Source organism: Salmo salar, chromosome 22 (assembly GCF_965601325.2).
Source record: "Salmo salar chromosome 22, fSalSal1, whole genome shotgun sequence".
Taxonomy (NCBI): Eukaryota; Metazoa; Chordata; class Actinopteri; order Salmoniformes; family Salmonidae; genus Salmo; species Salmo salar.
In genome coordinates, this window is record NC_138312.1 from 30132331 (window position 1) to 30148213 (window position 15883).

Here is a 15883-nt window from a genome sequence, read left to right on the forward strand (position 1 = left end):
TCGTCCTGTCTCCCTGTAGCGCTGTCTTGGGACATTGCAATTTATTGCCCTGGCCACATCTGCAGTCCTCATGCCTCCTTGCAGCATGCCTAAGGCACGTTCACGCAGATGAGCAGGGACCCTGGGCATATTTCTTTTGGTGTTTTTCAGAGTCAGTAGAAAGGCCTCTTTAGTGTCCTAAGTTTTCATAACTGTGATCTTAATTGCCTACCGTCTGTAAGCTGTAAGCCTACCGTCTGTAAGCTCTTAACAACCGTTCCACAGGTGCATGTTCATTAATTGTTTATGGTTCATTGAACAAGCATGGGGAACAATGTTTAAACCCTTTTCAATGATGATCGGTGAAGTTATTTGGATTTTTACTAATTATCTTTGAAAGACAGGGTCCTGAAAAAGGGACGTTTATTTTTTTGCTGAGTTTAGTTCGGTCCTTGAACTGTTCTTGTCTAATGATGTTCTGTATTATGTCATTCTGTATTATGTTGCATGTTTTGTGTGGACCCCAGGAAGAGTAGCTGCTGCTTTTGCAACAGCTAATGGGGATCCTAATAAAATATCAATACCAAATCTTTCCCTCGATCCTGACTAGTCTCCCAGTCCCTGCCGCTGAATAACATCCCACCATGCATCACCATAGGGATGGTGCCAGATTTCCTCGAGATGTGATGCTTGGCATTCAGACCAAAGAGTTCAATCTTGGTTTCATCAGACCAGAGAATCTTGTTTCTCATGGCCTGAGAGTCTTTAGGTGCCTTTTGGCAAACTCCAAGCGGGCTGTCATGTGCCTTTTACTGAGGAGTGGCTTCCACCTGGCCACTACCATAAAGGCTTGATTGGTGGAGTGCTGCAGAGATGGTTGTCCTTCTGGAAGGTTCTCCCATATCCACAGAGAACCTCTAGAGCTCTGACAATAAGTGCCCATCGGGTACTTGGTCACCTCCCTGACCAAGGCCTTTCTCCTTCGATTACTCAGTTTGGCCAGGCGGCCAGCTCTAGAAAGAGTCTTGGTGGTTCCAAACTTCTTCTGTTTAAGAATGATGGAGGCCACTGTGTTCCTGGGAACTTTCAATGCTGCAGAAATTTGTTGATACCCTTCCCTAGATCTGTGCCTCGACACAATCCTGTCTTGGAGCTCTACGGACAATTCCTTCGACCTCATGGCTTGGCTTTTGCTCTGACATGGACTGTCAACTGTGGGACCTTATAGAGACAGGTGTGTGCCTTTTCAAATCATGTCCAATCAATTGAATTTACCACAGGTGGACTCCAATCAAGTTGTAGAAACATCTCAGGGATGATCAATGGAAACAGAATGCACTTGACCTAAATTTTAAGTCTCGTAGCAAAGGGTCTGAATACTAATGTAAATAAGGTATTTCTGTTTTTGTTTTTTTGACAGATGTACAACAATCTCAATACACTAAAAAAAATGTACATAAAAAAACCTGTTTTCGCTTTGTCATTATGGGGTATTGTGTATAGATTGATGCGGAATTAAAAAATAAATTTTGAATAAGGCTGTAACGTAACAAAATATTTAAAAAGTCAAGGGGTTTAAATTCTTTCCGAATGCACTGTATAGTGTCATATAAATGTGTTTGTTGGCATTGTGTATCTCTGAGTCAGTGGTTGACAGCACAACACCATTCCAACCACAATGGGGATTATTTCATACAACACATGAATTAAAGCCTAAAAGTTACATCACATATCTTCATAAAAAAAATACAAAGAATGATGACATGCAGAAATGGCAGTTTCTATGTCGATTTTTATTTTGAATGTCTTATCTTTCGCAAGACCGGTCAGAGTTACAGGTTCAATAGTCAAAATGAAATATACATGTACATCACTAGACATGTCACTGATGTTGAACATTTTGATACATATTTTCATATTAATATATAAGGTCCACTAATCTACTATTGTATTTACAAAATACTTTGCTAACTTGTTTTGAGGGTATGTTTTCTTAAATTCCAGTTTAGACATGGCTATTTGAACTCACTGATTGGAATTAGCTAAATAACTTTCTTTCCTGTGTTACATCTGGTGTAAAACAGTAGGCATATCCAAACAGAGTTCTAATTTGAGATACTTAGAACTAGATAAAAACATTATAAATCATGGGGCAAGAGCAATGTTACTGGAAAGGACTTCACTCTGACCATGTTGAGTAAGATGGATCACCTCAAAACATATTCTTTCATAAGTTTATCAGTTGGAGTCCTGAGCAGCTTTGGACACTTTCCTCAACACAAACCCATCATAAAGAACCTATAATAAAAAAGTACCTATATCAAACAAATGTTAATTCCGCTGTTCTTCTGACTTCTTATCCTCATTTCCATCTGAAGGACATCATCATCCACATTGTCTCCAGGAGGGACATGTTGCCATCTTTGTTCGATTTGTTGGATTTGATGTGTGTTAACTCCCTTTGGAGTAAATTGGGTGCTGTTCCCTAGCGTTTGCATTCATTACTCATCATTTAGGGTGTCAGGAGTTAGGAAGGAAGGGATGGGATAGTCTAGAATTGAAGGGTCTGAAGAGTCTTATGCCATTACAAAGCCTTCTGTTGTGCGTTCTGTTCCTACTGCTCAACTTCAACATGAATCCAAGTGAAGGGATGAGGGGGGAAATAAAATCTGTGAGGAAGAAAACCAAAACATTTAGGTGAGAAAATAACCACATATAATCATAAAAGAACAATACGATGCAGAATTTCAAATCGACACCTACCCTTGAAACACTTTAAATCTGAAAGAATTGGATGGGTGTATCCAACATGGTGAAAATGTCACCTTGTCTGTCTGAGGCAAGTCTGAGCCCTCCAAATCTACTAGAAGTGTCAATGTGTACAGGCTAGGTGTCAATTTGGGTTACAAGAACAGACAAGAGATAACTACTGCACCTTTTTTGTGTTTCTGCTTAGAACAGACCGCAAGATTTTAGGTTCTCTTTGATAATGATGTCTGTCACGGCTCCGAACACAATCTCAACGTTCTTTGTGTCCGTGGCGCAGGTCAAGTGAGAGTAGATTTCTTTGACACCCTTCTTCATGTTCAGCTCCTCAAACTGCTTCTTGATGTAGTCGCTGGCATCATCATACGTGTTGGGGCCTAGTGGTAGAGTAAGCAGGCAGCTCATGAAGCGGTTCGCAGTTGTTTTCAATTGTAGGTGATGAAGTTGACAGTATCTATTATGTTGGCTAGTATCTTGCCACTGCATCATATTGCAGTAGAAGACAAAACATTTCCATCATTCCTGTCCTTGGGAAATCATGCACTGTTTTACTATGCTGTTTTTACTTGTGGTTACGCTTACCATCGTAGTCTGGGAAGCAGATGCTAAGGTGGACCTTCTTGATCTTCTCCTCGAAGAGATCCTTCTTGTTGAGGAAGAGTACGATGGAGGTGGTGGCGAAGAACCTGTGGTTGCAGATACTGTTGAACAGGTGGAGAGACTCATGCATACGGTTCTGTGGAGAAAAGGAAGAAAAGGGTTAGGTTAAGTGGCAACAATCTCACAGTTTCTTTCATCAATCCTCACTCAGGCTAGATTAGTATGCTAACTATACTGAACAAAAATATAAACGCAATATGCAACAATTTCAAAGATTTGACTAAGTTACAGTTCATAAGGAAATCAGTCAATTGAAATAAATGCACTAGGCCCTAATCTATGGATTTCACATGACTGGGAATACAGATATGCATCTGTTGGTCACAGATACCTTAAAAAAAAGGTAGGGGCGTGGATCAGAGAAATAGTCAGTAACTGGTGTGACTACCATTTGCCTCATGCAGCGCGACACATCTCCTTCGCATAGAGTTGATCAGGTTGTTGATTGTGGCCTGTTGAATGTTGTCCCACTCCTCTTCAATGGCTGTGCGAAGTTTCTGGATGTTGGCAGGGAACTGGAACACTCTGTCGTACACGTCGATCCAGAGCATTCCAAACGTGCTCAATGGGTGACGTGTCTGGTGAGTATGCAGGCCATGGAAGAACTGCGACATTTTCAGCTTCCAGGAATTGTGTACAGATCCTCGCGACATGGGGCCGTGCATTATCATGCTGAAATATGAGGTGATGGTGGCAGATGAATGGCATGAATGACAATGGGCCTCAGGATCTAGCCATGGTATCTCTGCATTTAAATTTCCATTGATAAAAGGCAATTGTGTTCGTTGTCCGTAGCTTATGCCTGCCTATACCATAACCCCACCGCAACCATAGGGCACTCTGTTCACAACCTTGACCTCAGCAAACCGCTCGCCCACACGACGCCATACACATGGTCTGCGGCTATGAGGCCAGTTAGACGTACTGCCAATTCTCTGAAAAGACGTTGAACATTCAATTCTCTGGTAACAGCTCTGGTGGAAATTACTCCAGTCAGAATGCCAATTGCACACTTCCTTAAAACTTAAACTTGAGAAATCTGTGGCATTGTGTTGTGTGACAAAACTGCATATTTTAGAGTGGCTTTTTATTGTTCCCAGCACAAGGTGCACCTGTGTAATGATCATGCTGTTAAATCAGATTCTTGATATGCCACACCTGTCAGGTGGATGGATTATCTTGGCAAAGGAGAAACGCTTACTAACAGGTGTAAACAAATTTTAGAGAAATAAGCTTTTTGTGCGTATGGAACATTTCTGGGATCTTTTATTTCAGCTCATGAAACATGAGACCAACACTTTACATGTGTTTGTATTTTTGTTTAGTGTATACTCTTAACCACATGTACCAAACTCATTCCACGGAAGGCCGAGCGTCTACGGGTTTTTGTTCCACGGGTTCTACGGGTTTTCGTTCTTGGATGATTAATTCAGGTCACTAATTAGAAAGGACCTCCCCTCACCTGGTTGTCTAGGTCTTAATAACAAAAACCTGCAGACACTCGCCCTCCATGGAATTAGTTTTACACACCTGCTCTAAACCAAAGAGATTATCTAATTTCCTAATTTGGGACTTTGGCAAGTACACAAACACAACTCTACATGTCTTCTGTGCTTGAACTGGGGTGATGGTATCAGGTACAGGACTGTGAGGCGATTGAGAAATCATATTGTATAGTCATCTGAGCTATGTCCTTGGGGAGTTTAACATGTGATGGGCTGGTAGGGTTCTGTAAATTTGTGACTGAATAATCCATTGTTTACTTTGATGTCAGACTGGAGACAATACCCTTCAGTTAGAATCAGAACTTCTGATGCTCTTTCAATCTTACCAAATGGATCACAGTACAAAAAAAAGAAATCCAAGTAAACAGTATAAAAGTACAACATTTGGACTAAAAGGGCCACATAGTGGCGTTCTGTCTCGATATAGAAAATCACAACTGTGACAAACTAGTGGAACTATCAGAGGTCAACTGTAAAGCCAAACCCACCACTTCATCGTCCTCTACAAGCACCATGTCATAAGCACTGAGGGCTCCGCAGAAGATGATGCAGGTTACACCCTCGAAACAATGGATCCACTTCTTTCTCTCCGACCTCTGTCCGCCCACATCGAACATCCTGTCAGAGGGGATGGGTTAAAGAAGGGAGATGTTAGATATGACTGTATAGAGATAATCAACGATTGTGCAAAATCACAACCCAAAGGAAATGGAATGAACATGTGTAACAGTGTAGGTTCCGTCCCTCTCTTCGCCCCAACACGGGCTCGAACCAGGGACCCTTGCACACATCAACAACTGACACCCCACGAAGCATCGTTACCCATCGCGCCACAAAAGCCGCGGCCCTTGCAACGCAAGGGGAAACCCTACTTCAAGTCTCAGAGCAAGTGACGTCACTGATTGAAACGCTATTAGCGCGCACCACCGCTAACTAACTAGCCATTTCACATCGGTTACACATGCAAGGATGTATGGGAGACCACTTTTGGCCCTTTGTGGTCTCCCTTGTTTGGCTAATATTCCCTCACCTGAAGTGCAGCTCTTTGCAGGAGAACTGCTCCTCGATGATACCAGTGGTCTTGACTCGAGAACGCAGCACATCCTGCTCGTTCGGCAAGTAATCAGACTTTGTGATTCTGTCCAATTCTCCAAGATAGCTGTTGAGCGAGATTTCAGTTTAGCATACATTCACACCCCCATATATAACATAATCATGCTGAACTGTCATGAGAATTAAATGACTGTCATAACAGACTATAACAGTTGCTGTGACACTCACTAGCCAGCTGAGTCGTTGAGCTGGTACTCAGCTGCTCTCTCGAAGGAGGCCTGGACACCACTGTCACTCCAGAGCCTCTTGATGACATCAGCCAGCTCAGGGGGCATTGAGCCCTCTTCAATGGAGTCTGACAGATTGGACAGCTTCTGCCCGTCTTCCTGCACCATGAAGTCAACTGGTGAGTTTTACTGCTACTAAAATGTAAATTTCATTCCATTGTACGGTAATTAGCTAAGCTAACAATGTAGTGTTGTTATTTCTATTTGAATAACATGTGCAACTACTGAAACTTCTGCTGGTGTCTCAATGTCTATCAGTGTGTGTCATTGAGGGCCTATTTGGTGGACCAGAAGGGTTAGAGACGCAGGGTGGGACTCACAGATCCCTTTGGTGATCCAAAGTCAATGGACAGCATCTCCATGCCTCTGATGATGGCCAGAGCAGACTGCAGGATGTTACCATAGATGATCGCCCTGAACTCCAATTGTTCTTCTTTGGTATAACCACCTTGATGGAGAATTCTACCCAACACAAGAGGAAGAAAACAGTTAGAATTGTAATTACATTATACAATGCTACCAACAACCATTATTGGCCAGAAGAACTAGTACTAGTCATTCTGCAGCAAGTGTTTTGTTCAGTAGTCATCAGGGTATATGTCAATTGTAGCTGCCACAATTTATACTATCATGGTCCATTTTGTTTTCCCATATGATTATGAGCCATAAACTTAGTCCATCTTATTGAACACCGAATTCACACTTTTTAAAGTGATGGTAAAGTGTATGGACAAGGTTTGGTTGCATGTGCATTAGGAGGGAGGAGGAATGACATGCAATGTCAATGGTGTTTGTTTTGTTATACTCACTTCATCTGCTTGACAATTGTGCTCTTCCCAGACTCACCAGCACCTGGTAAAACAAAATAAGAAGTAGATATGTTACAATGGCTTTCCCATGTACAAACACATCATCCTCATTCACCCTGTAGTTGGTTAAAGGGAACCTGAGGGCCAAAACATGACCTATGCAAAGAGATGTATAATGACAGCACATAGTGAAAGAGGAACCTCAGCAGTTGCCAATCCCCTCCACTGGCACAGATCCAGTCCTCTGAGACACACGACATGACAAGCATTCAGTGGTGTTGCAGAAGTTACAGTTGTAGTTATTTCACAGCTGTTATATCATGACCTTCTGTTTTGTGTTTAGCTTTGTTTCTGCATGTTGTTGTTGCATTTGTACCATGAGTTTGGCTATAGACACATCTTATGGGATACTTCCCATTGTAACAACATACTTAGCGGGGGGGTAACAGTAACAGAGCAATCGGAAAATAATAAACAAGTACTGGGCCATAGGGCAGACTGGGCTGAGCAGGGAAGTTGTATGTCATAATACCAGTAATTAATTTCCCTCTGGGCATGTATCAAACAAGATTGTCACCACCAGCGGATTTGTTGTTCCACACGCCACCTCAAGGAGGCCATCTAGGATTCCTGACTATTTGGAAATGGCATATGAAAGGGTTTATGGCTAATGTGATTGACATCTGTCCCAATGGTTTAGCAGAGGCCAGTGTTCTTATTAGCTCAGGGCTAAATGGATGGGATTTGAGAAGCCTTGGGTAAGGAGGCCTGGGGTTGAAAGGTCTCTCAGAGGATCGGCCGATATGTGAAGACGTCACTAGGAAGACGTCAGTCCATGTGGAATCGTGAGTTTGTGTCACTCTAAAAAGTTCCTGGGATAGCGTGTCCTTCCCTCCTTTGGTTCTTATGCATGAAGGTAGGCGAGAGGGCTACCTAGATAGGCTGGGGTGACTAGGCTGTCTCCATAATAGCCCTATTTCACCATCTCAATATCTCCATGCATAGGTTTATTTTCCCGAAGGCAGGCCTGATATTCCTGAATAAGGCCATTCCTCCAAACATAGGCCTATTTCTTCATGCTTTCCACAAGTAGGTTGTTATCTCTTAATGTAAGTGTGCACAAGCCCATTTCCCCATGCTTTTGACTTATTTTCCCATGTGCAGGACTATTTCTCCATGCATGGGCCAATTTTTGCCTGAGTTTCCCATTTTCTCAATCCATAGGTGTCAGTGGTTGCACCAGTGTCATCTGGCAATGTAATCCATTGTCTCATTCCCCTGTCTTCTGTTAGTTATCACAACTTTTTCATTTCTGTAGGATGATTGGTTTACCTCTGCCCTCTGTTGCTGCTGTTTCTCTTACTCATGTGAAGGTAAAGTTTTAAGGTATTAACCAGAAGCCTGTCTCTGCAACACGTGTCTCCACTAATCCATGCTCTATTTGTACCAAATGGCTGTAAACAATTGCCTCTCTGACTTCATCATTGTTTTGACGGTATCTTGAGGGTTAATGTTGCCCCAAAAGCAATGTTTTGGTATTTTCATCCTGTAAAGAACTTCCCTAGCAATCTCTTGTTTTAAAACTACTTTAGATAAAAACAGAGACCTAGTTTAAGCTCAAACCCAACTGTTGAACCCCTACCTCCTGGTGAAGAGAAGACTATAATGGGCTAACACAGAAGGAAACTGTTGGCTTAATAATATTGTAAATTCTGACATGTCATTGATACCTGATGCAACCACAAGATGGCATTGGGTATGGAGCATTGCATTCTGCAAAGTTCAATTGCTTTTTTATTTTTTAAAGCAAGAGGTGAGTAGTTACTGTTCTTGTACCCCAGATACAATGCCTTCAGAAAGTATTCATATCCATTGACTTATTCCACATTTTGTTGTGTTACAGCCTGAATTCAAAATGTATTAAATTGATGTTTTTTCTCACCCATCTACACACAATACCCCATAATAACAAAGTAAAAATATGTTGTTAGAAATGTTGTCTAATTTATAGAAAATTAAATCGAGAAATACACTTACAGTTGAAGTCGGAAGTTTACATATACTTAGGTTGGAGTCATTAAAACTCATTTTTCAACCACTCCACAAATTTCTTGTTAACAAACTATAGTTTTGTCAAGTCGGTTAGGACGTCTACTTTGTGCATGACACAAGTAATTTTTTCAACAATTGTTTACAGACAGATTATTTCACTTAAAATTCACTGTATCACAATTCCAGTGGGTCAGAAGTTTACATACACTAAGTTGACCATGCCTTTAAACAGCTTGGAAAATTCCAGAAAATTATATCATGGCTTTAGAAGCTCCTGATAAGCTAATTGACATAATTTGAGTCAATTGGAGATGTACCTGTGGATGTATTTCAAGGCCTACCTTCAAACTCAGTGCCTCTTGCTTGACATCATGGGAAAATCAAAAGAAATCAGCCAAGACCTCAGAAAATAAATTGTAGACCTCCACAAGTCTGGTTCATCCTTGGGAGCAATTTCCAAACGCCTGAAGGTTCCACGTTCATCTGAACAAACAATAGTACCCAAGTATTAACACCATGGGACCACGCAGCCGTCATATCGCTCAGGAAGGGGACACGTTCTGTCTCCTAGACATGAACTTACTTTGGTGTGAAAAGTTCAAATCAATCCCAGAACAACAGCAAATGACCTTGTGAAGATGCTGGAGGAAACAAGTACAAAAGTATCTATATCCACAGTAAAACGAGTCCTGTATCGACATAACCTGAAAGGCCACTCAGCAAGGAAGTAGCCACTGCTCCAAAACCGCCATAAAAAAGCCAATCTACGGTTTGCAACTGCACATGGGGACAAAGATCATACCTTTTGGAGAAATGTCCTCTGGTCTGATGAAACAAAAATAGAACTGGTTGGCCATAATGGCCATCGTCATGTTTGGAGGAAAAAGGGGGAGGCTTGCAAGCCGAAGAACATCATCCCAACCGTGAAGCACGGGGGTGGCAGCATCATGTTGTGGGGGTGCTTTTCTGCAGGAGGGACTGGTGCACTTCACAAAATAGATGGCATCATGAGGTAGGAAAATTAGGTGGATATATTGAAGCAACATCTCAAGACATCAGTCAGGAAGTTAAAGCTTGGTCGCTAATGGGTCTTCCAAACGGACAATGACCCCAAGCATACTTCCAAAGTTGTGGAAAAATGGCGTAAGGACAACAAAGTCAAGGTATTGGAGTGGCCATCACAAAGCCCTGACCTCAATCCTATAGAAAATTAGTGGGCAGAACTGAAAAAGCGTGTGCGAGCAAGGAGGCCTACAAACCTGACTCAGTTACACCAGCTCTGGCAGGAGGAATGGGCCAGAATTCACACAACTTATTGTGAGAAGCTTGTGGAAGGCTACCCGAAACATTTGACCCAAGTTAAACAATTTAAAGGCAATGCTACCAAATACTAATTGAGTGCATGTAAACTTCTGACCCACTGGGAATGTGATGAAAGAAATAAAAGCTGAAATAAATCATTCTCTCACTATTATTCTGACATTTCACATTCTTAAAATAAAGTGGTGATCCTAACTGACCTAAGACAGGGATTTTTTTTACCAGGATTAAATGTCAGGAATTGTGAAAACTGAATTTAAATGTATTTGGCTAAGGTGTATGTAAACCTCCGACTGTATATGGACACCTGCTCGTCAAAAATCTCATTCCAAAATCATTGGCATTAATATGGGATGGTCCCCCGATGGTCCTCCTGGGGAGTGGAGGGACTTGCTTCCATTCAGCCACAGGAGGATTAGTGAGGTCGGGCACTGATGTTGGGCGATGAGGCCTGGCTCGCAGTCGGTGTTCAAATTCATCCCAAAGGTGTCCGATGGGGTTGAGGTCAGGGTCTGCGCAGGCCAGTCAAGTTCTTCCACACTGATCTCGACAAACCATTTCTGTATGGTCCTCGCTTTGTGCACGGGGGCATTGTAATGCTGAAACAGGAAATGGCCTTCCCCAAACTGTTACCACAAAGTTGGAAGCACAGAATCGTCTAGAATATCATTGCATGCTGAAGCATTAAGATTTCTCTTCATCGGAACTAAGGAGACTAGCCAGAACCATGAAAAACAGCCCCACCAAACAAACTTTCCTCCTCCACCAAACTTTACAGTTGGCACTATGCATTCGGGCAGGTAGCGTTCTTCTGGCATCCACCAAACCCAGATTTGTCCGTCGGACTGCCAGGTGGTGAAGTGTGATTCATCACTCCAGAGAACGCCTTTCCACTGCTCCAGAGTCCAATGGCGGCGAGCTTTACACCACTCCAGCCGAGGCTTGGCATTGCACATGGTGATCTTAGGCTCATGTGCGGCTGCTAGCCATGGAAACCCATTTCATGAAGCTCCTGACGAACAGTTCTTGTGCTGACGTTGCTTCAAGAGGCAGTTTGGAACTTGGTAGTCAGTGTTGCAACCAAGGACAGACGATGTTTACGTGTTATGCACTTCAGCATTTGGCGTTCCTGTTCTGTGAGCTTGTGTGTCTTACCACTTTGCGGATGACCTGTTGTTGTTCCTAGATGTTTCCACTTCACAATAACAGCACTTTCAGTTGACCAGGGCAGCTCTAGCAGGGCCGAAATTTGACGAACTGACTTGTTGGAAAGGTGGCATCCTATGATGGTACCACGTTGAAAGTCACTGAGCTCTTCAGTACGGACCATTCTACTGCCAGTGTTTGTCTATGAAGATTGCATGGCTTTGTGCTCTTTATACACCTGTCAGCAACGGGTGTGGCTGAAATAGCCGAATCCACTAATTTGAATGGGTGTCCATATACTTTTGTTGTGTATTTCATTTAAATACGTATTCACACCCCTGAGTCAATACATGTTAGAAACCCCTTTGGCAGCGATTACAGCTGTGAGTCTTCCTGGGTAAGTCTCTAAAAGTTTTGGACACTTGGATTGTACAATATTTGCACATTATTTGTTTAATTCTTCAAACTCGGTCAGGTTGGTTATTGATTTTATTGATTTTATTTAACCTTTATTTAACTAGGCAAGTCAATTAAGAACACATTTTTATTTACAATGGCGGCCTACAATGACGGCCTGTTGATCATTGCTAGACAGCCATTTTTAAGTCTTTCCATCGATTTCCAAGCCAATTTAATTGAAAACTGTAAGTAGTCCACTCAGGAACATTCAATGTCTGATTCCTTTTGTTTTTTATCTACCAATAGGTGCCCTTCTTTGTGAGGCCTTGGTAAACCTCCTTGGTCTTTGTGGTTGAATCTGTGTTTGAAATTCACTGCTCGACTGAAGGATTTTACAGATCATTGTATGTGTGTGGTACTGAAATTAGGTAGTCATTAAAAAATAATGTTAAACACTATTATTGCACACAGAGTGAGTCCATGCAACTTATTATGTGACTTGTTAAGCACATTTTTTATCCTGAACTTATTTAGGCTTGCATTAACAAAGGGGTTGAATACTTATTGACTCAAGACTTTTAGGCTCCTGAGTGGCGCAGCGGTGTAGGCACTGCATCTCAGAGCTAGAGGCATCACTACAGACCCTGGTTTGATCCTGGGCTGTATCACAACCGGCCGTGATCAGAAGTCCCATAGGGCAGCGCACAATTGGCCCAGTGTCGTCTGGGTTAGGGGTGAATAATTTCTGAAGATACTGTAAATATCATACACTAATCTCTGACAGCATTTTGTTGACTATGACAAAATTGATAGGGATGATTTACCTACATTTCATTCAGAATACAGAACAACGTGTCTTTAATAGCCTAATTGTTACTCTGCCAGAGAATTGGCTTTGCTGCATCTGTGTTGTGTTCTGCAGGAGCAGCAGGAGACACAAGGATTAATGGCTGTTAATTGCTGCTCTTCATCCGCAAAGCCTCAACTCACTCTTTGGCTGCAGTCCTACCAACTGGATTGTGGGTCAGCCATTTCACATCTTCAGTTTTGCAATGTGTCACTATTTGACCAATTCCTTCAGCTGTCACTGCATCTCATTGGTTTAGTTTAAAATATGGACAATAACTATTACAATATGGTTATCTTAACCACCAAAACCTCATATCAACAGGGGAAAGTATGCCATTTTTGATTCCTTACACATGACAATTTTTCTCCTCCCATTTACTGTTAGTGAGGGGTGTAGACAGGTGAGACAGGGGTTATGGTTTATAAGATGTTACATCTGCACATTTGATCTTTTTTAAATTAAAGTGTCTCCATTATTGTAAATGAATGTTGGTAATATGATGATCTATAGCCCAGATAGTAATTTGTTCCTGTCAATTGATCCTAATAAGCTTTTGTTGCTGCTGGCCCTGATTACTCTGATGGTTGACCCTTCTGAGTATCTCTGGTAGTCTTCTAATGTTGACCCTATTGTCTGAAAACCTTTAGTGGATTGGTACCTGTTGTATTTGGCTTTTCATAATTGCTGTATTGATCAGCATCTCTATTTGTCCCTTGTTATATTCCCTGTCAATTAACTTGTGTCATTGGCCCTTGCTTTTTGCCATGTGAGATGACTACTTAGCATTTGATGATGCATGTTGCAGGCCATGATGTAACCCAGTGCTAGGGAAATGATTACAGGGAGTCTAAGTTGCAGGAAAGGAAGCATAATTGGGTTACCATGATCCTATGGGAAAGGCTGACTAAATCCTGCCCCTGAACCCTCTCAAAGCTATTTATACCCAGAGCTCATGACACATCTACTGCTCATTGTTTTACATACTGTATTGAGACACATGCTGCTGATATGTCAACATTCATAACTGTTGCCACTTCTACAGACAAGTCATACAATCCTGTTTTCATAACCTATGAAGACAATATAGGGCTCTTCTAAATTCTCTCAGAGCCAAACATTAACACTAATCTGATTCCCTGCTAGGTAGTGTTCCAGATTTTCTACTTTACAGACTTTTCTTGGAGTCTAATATCTATTGAAGTAGCTAATATAGAAATAGACTCACAACTTCCCTTCTAGTAGTTATGAATCAACACGTTCCATTTCAGGGGAACTTAAAACACAATGCTCAGCTATCAACCTTATGGTTGCTGAGAAACATTGAATGACCCCATACTACAGTACCGACTGTCATTATGAGAGAATTTGTTGTTTCAATCAAGGTAAATGGTATTGCCTTTTATTATGGTGTTTTCTAACACCTCTGACCCCACAAGTCCTACGATTTCTCATTTCAGTCTTGAGGTAACAGAAGCAGTCACTCTTGGACTTATCTGATTTAATGTAAGCTACTTTCAGCGTGACATGCTTATCTGTTTACATCCAGGCTGTGTTACAGTGACATGCCAATTCACATTCACGTTGAATGTGCAAAGGCACAACACCAATGTAATATATAACAGATTACCGTTAAGCTCTTGTCATATATAACTGAGGCTAGATACCAGGATCAATGCTAGCGTCCTGATTGAGCAGGCCTAATAAGTTTAACCTGTTTTTGAATGCACCATTTCAGCATTGGCAAGTTTCCACAAATCTGGAAGTGTAACACAATGGGAAAAGCCCATTACATTGATCACAATTCTGATCATTTAAGACATTTTTATAGGTTTAGCCTGTTTTTGAATGCACCATTTCAGCATTGGCACGTTTCCATAAATCTGGAAGTGTTAAACAATTGGAAAAGCTCATTACATTGATCAAAATTATATTTTTAGCTACATTGAATGTTCCAAAAGGACCTTGAGCAACAAGCGCCATCGATCAAGTTACCATATCAAAGTGATGAAGAATTCACAACAACTATGCTAACTTCGCCAGCGAATATTCAGTCTCATATAATTCCAACTGTTGTCATCAGTGTAACCTACTAATGTCCATCTTATTTAATATGTAAGCTCATACAGAGGTTGGGCATGGCTGATGCTTAAGGTCATACAGGTTGGCATGGCTGCTCATTGCAAAACCTTTTTTTTTTTTTACATGATGTAAACTTAAACTATTTATGCCTTTCATTGCTGTGCAATTTCCAATACAATGCCCCCTAACTTTGAAAATAACAAAAACTGTTTGACTCTCAAATCTCTCAAAGATCAGGGAACATACTTGCATAATATTCAACAAATATCTTTCTTTCAGTTTTTTAAGAAGATGATGCTTATCCTGATTGTTTGCATCAGACACTGCTATGGTCTATGCCTGACAGACCATAAGCCAGTTGAGGGTCCCATTCTACTTTTCTGAAGTTTCAGAAGAGGCCCCACAGGCACAACAGCTCCTTACCAAGCAGCAGAAGCTTGACTGTCTTGGATTCTTTGTCTGCATCCTCCGCCAGCTGCTTTTCCAGCTCCTTGGACTTTGCGGCTAATGCCTTGTCTTCGACACTTCCTCCAGCTCCCATTTTGAACTTTGGGTCTTTCTCACTCCTTCAAGTCAAGATCCTGTGTGGTACGGAAATGCGGCCGTCCGCTCCCGCCGTCTGAGGGGTGCACTGAGAGACAGGCACAGAGGGAGGCAGAGGTGGGGGCTGGGAACAAGGGGTCCTGGCCTCAGTCAGGGGTTGGTGGATGGAGGAAGAGGACTCTGGAGATGTATGCTGGCACGCTGTCGGACAATCACTGCTTGGGGACTAAGGGAAGCTGTCTTCTCTCTGGTGTTAGCCCTCCCTTATTCCCTTACGTTAAACCTGACATCTTGAAATCAGGTTGGGATTGGGCAGGGCTTTTTCTGCCGTTCCCATGGGAACCATTAGATCCAATTAGGATGAAGCAGAGGGCAAAAGTGAAGGGTAAAAAAAGCAAATGCCATAGGGTTTAGAAAGAGATGGGTGGATTAGAA

General features: G+C 41.9%; 1 protein-coding gene across 1 annotated transcript; it reads right to left on the minus strand.

Moving 5' to 3' along the window:
- Positions 1-1751: 1751 nt before the first annotated feature.
- LOC106583073 (guanine nucleotide-binding protein G(t) subunit alpha-2) lies at positions 1752-15735 on the minus strand. Its single transcript, XM_014166863.3, has 9 exons — positions 15329-15735; positions 7060-7102; positions 6571-6712; positions 6192-6349; positions 5941-6069; positions 5399-5528; positions 3328-3481; positions 2915-3122; positions 1752-2648 (listed from the first exon to the last, which is right to left on the minus strand). The coding sequence occupies exons 1-8, from the start codon at positions 15444-15446 to the stop codon at positions 2932-2934; spliced, it is 1065 nt and encodes a 354-aa protein (XP_014022338.1). The 5' UTR covers positions 15447-15735; the 3' UTR covers positions 1752-2648; positions 2915-2931.
- Between the last annotated feature and the right edge of the window lie 148 nt (positions 15736-15883).

Excerpts from the sequence above, each read along its gene's own strand:
- LOC106583073 (XM_014166863.3), bottom strand. The coding sequence starts at position 15,446 with ATGGGAGCTGGAGGAAGTGTCGAAGACAAGGCATTAGCCGCAAAGTCC. Across the intron at positions 6,350-6,570 it reads TTGGATCACCAAAGGGATCT|GAAGACGGGCAGAAGCTGTC; the intron begins GTGAGTCCCACC and ends TTCATGGTGCAG. Across the intron at positions 5,529-5,940 it reads TGCAAAGAGCTGCACTTCAG|GATGTTCGATGTGGGCGGAC; the intron begins GTGAGGGAATAT and ends CCCCTCTGACAG.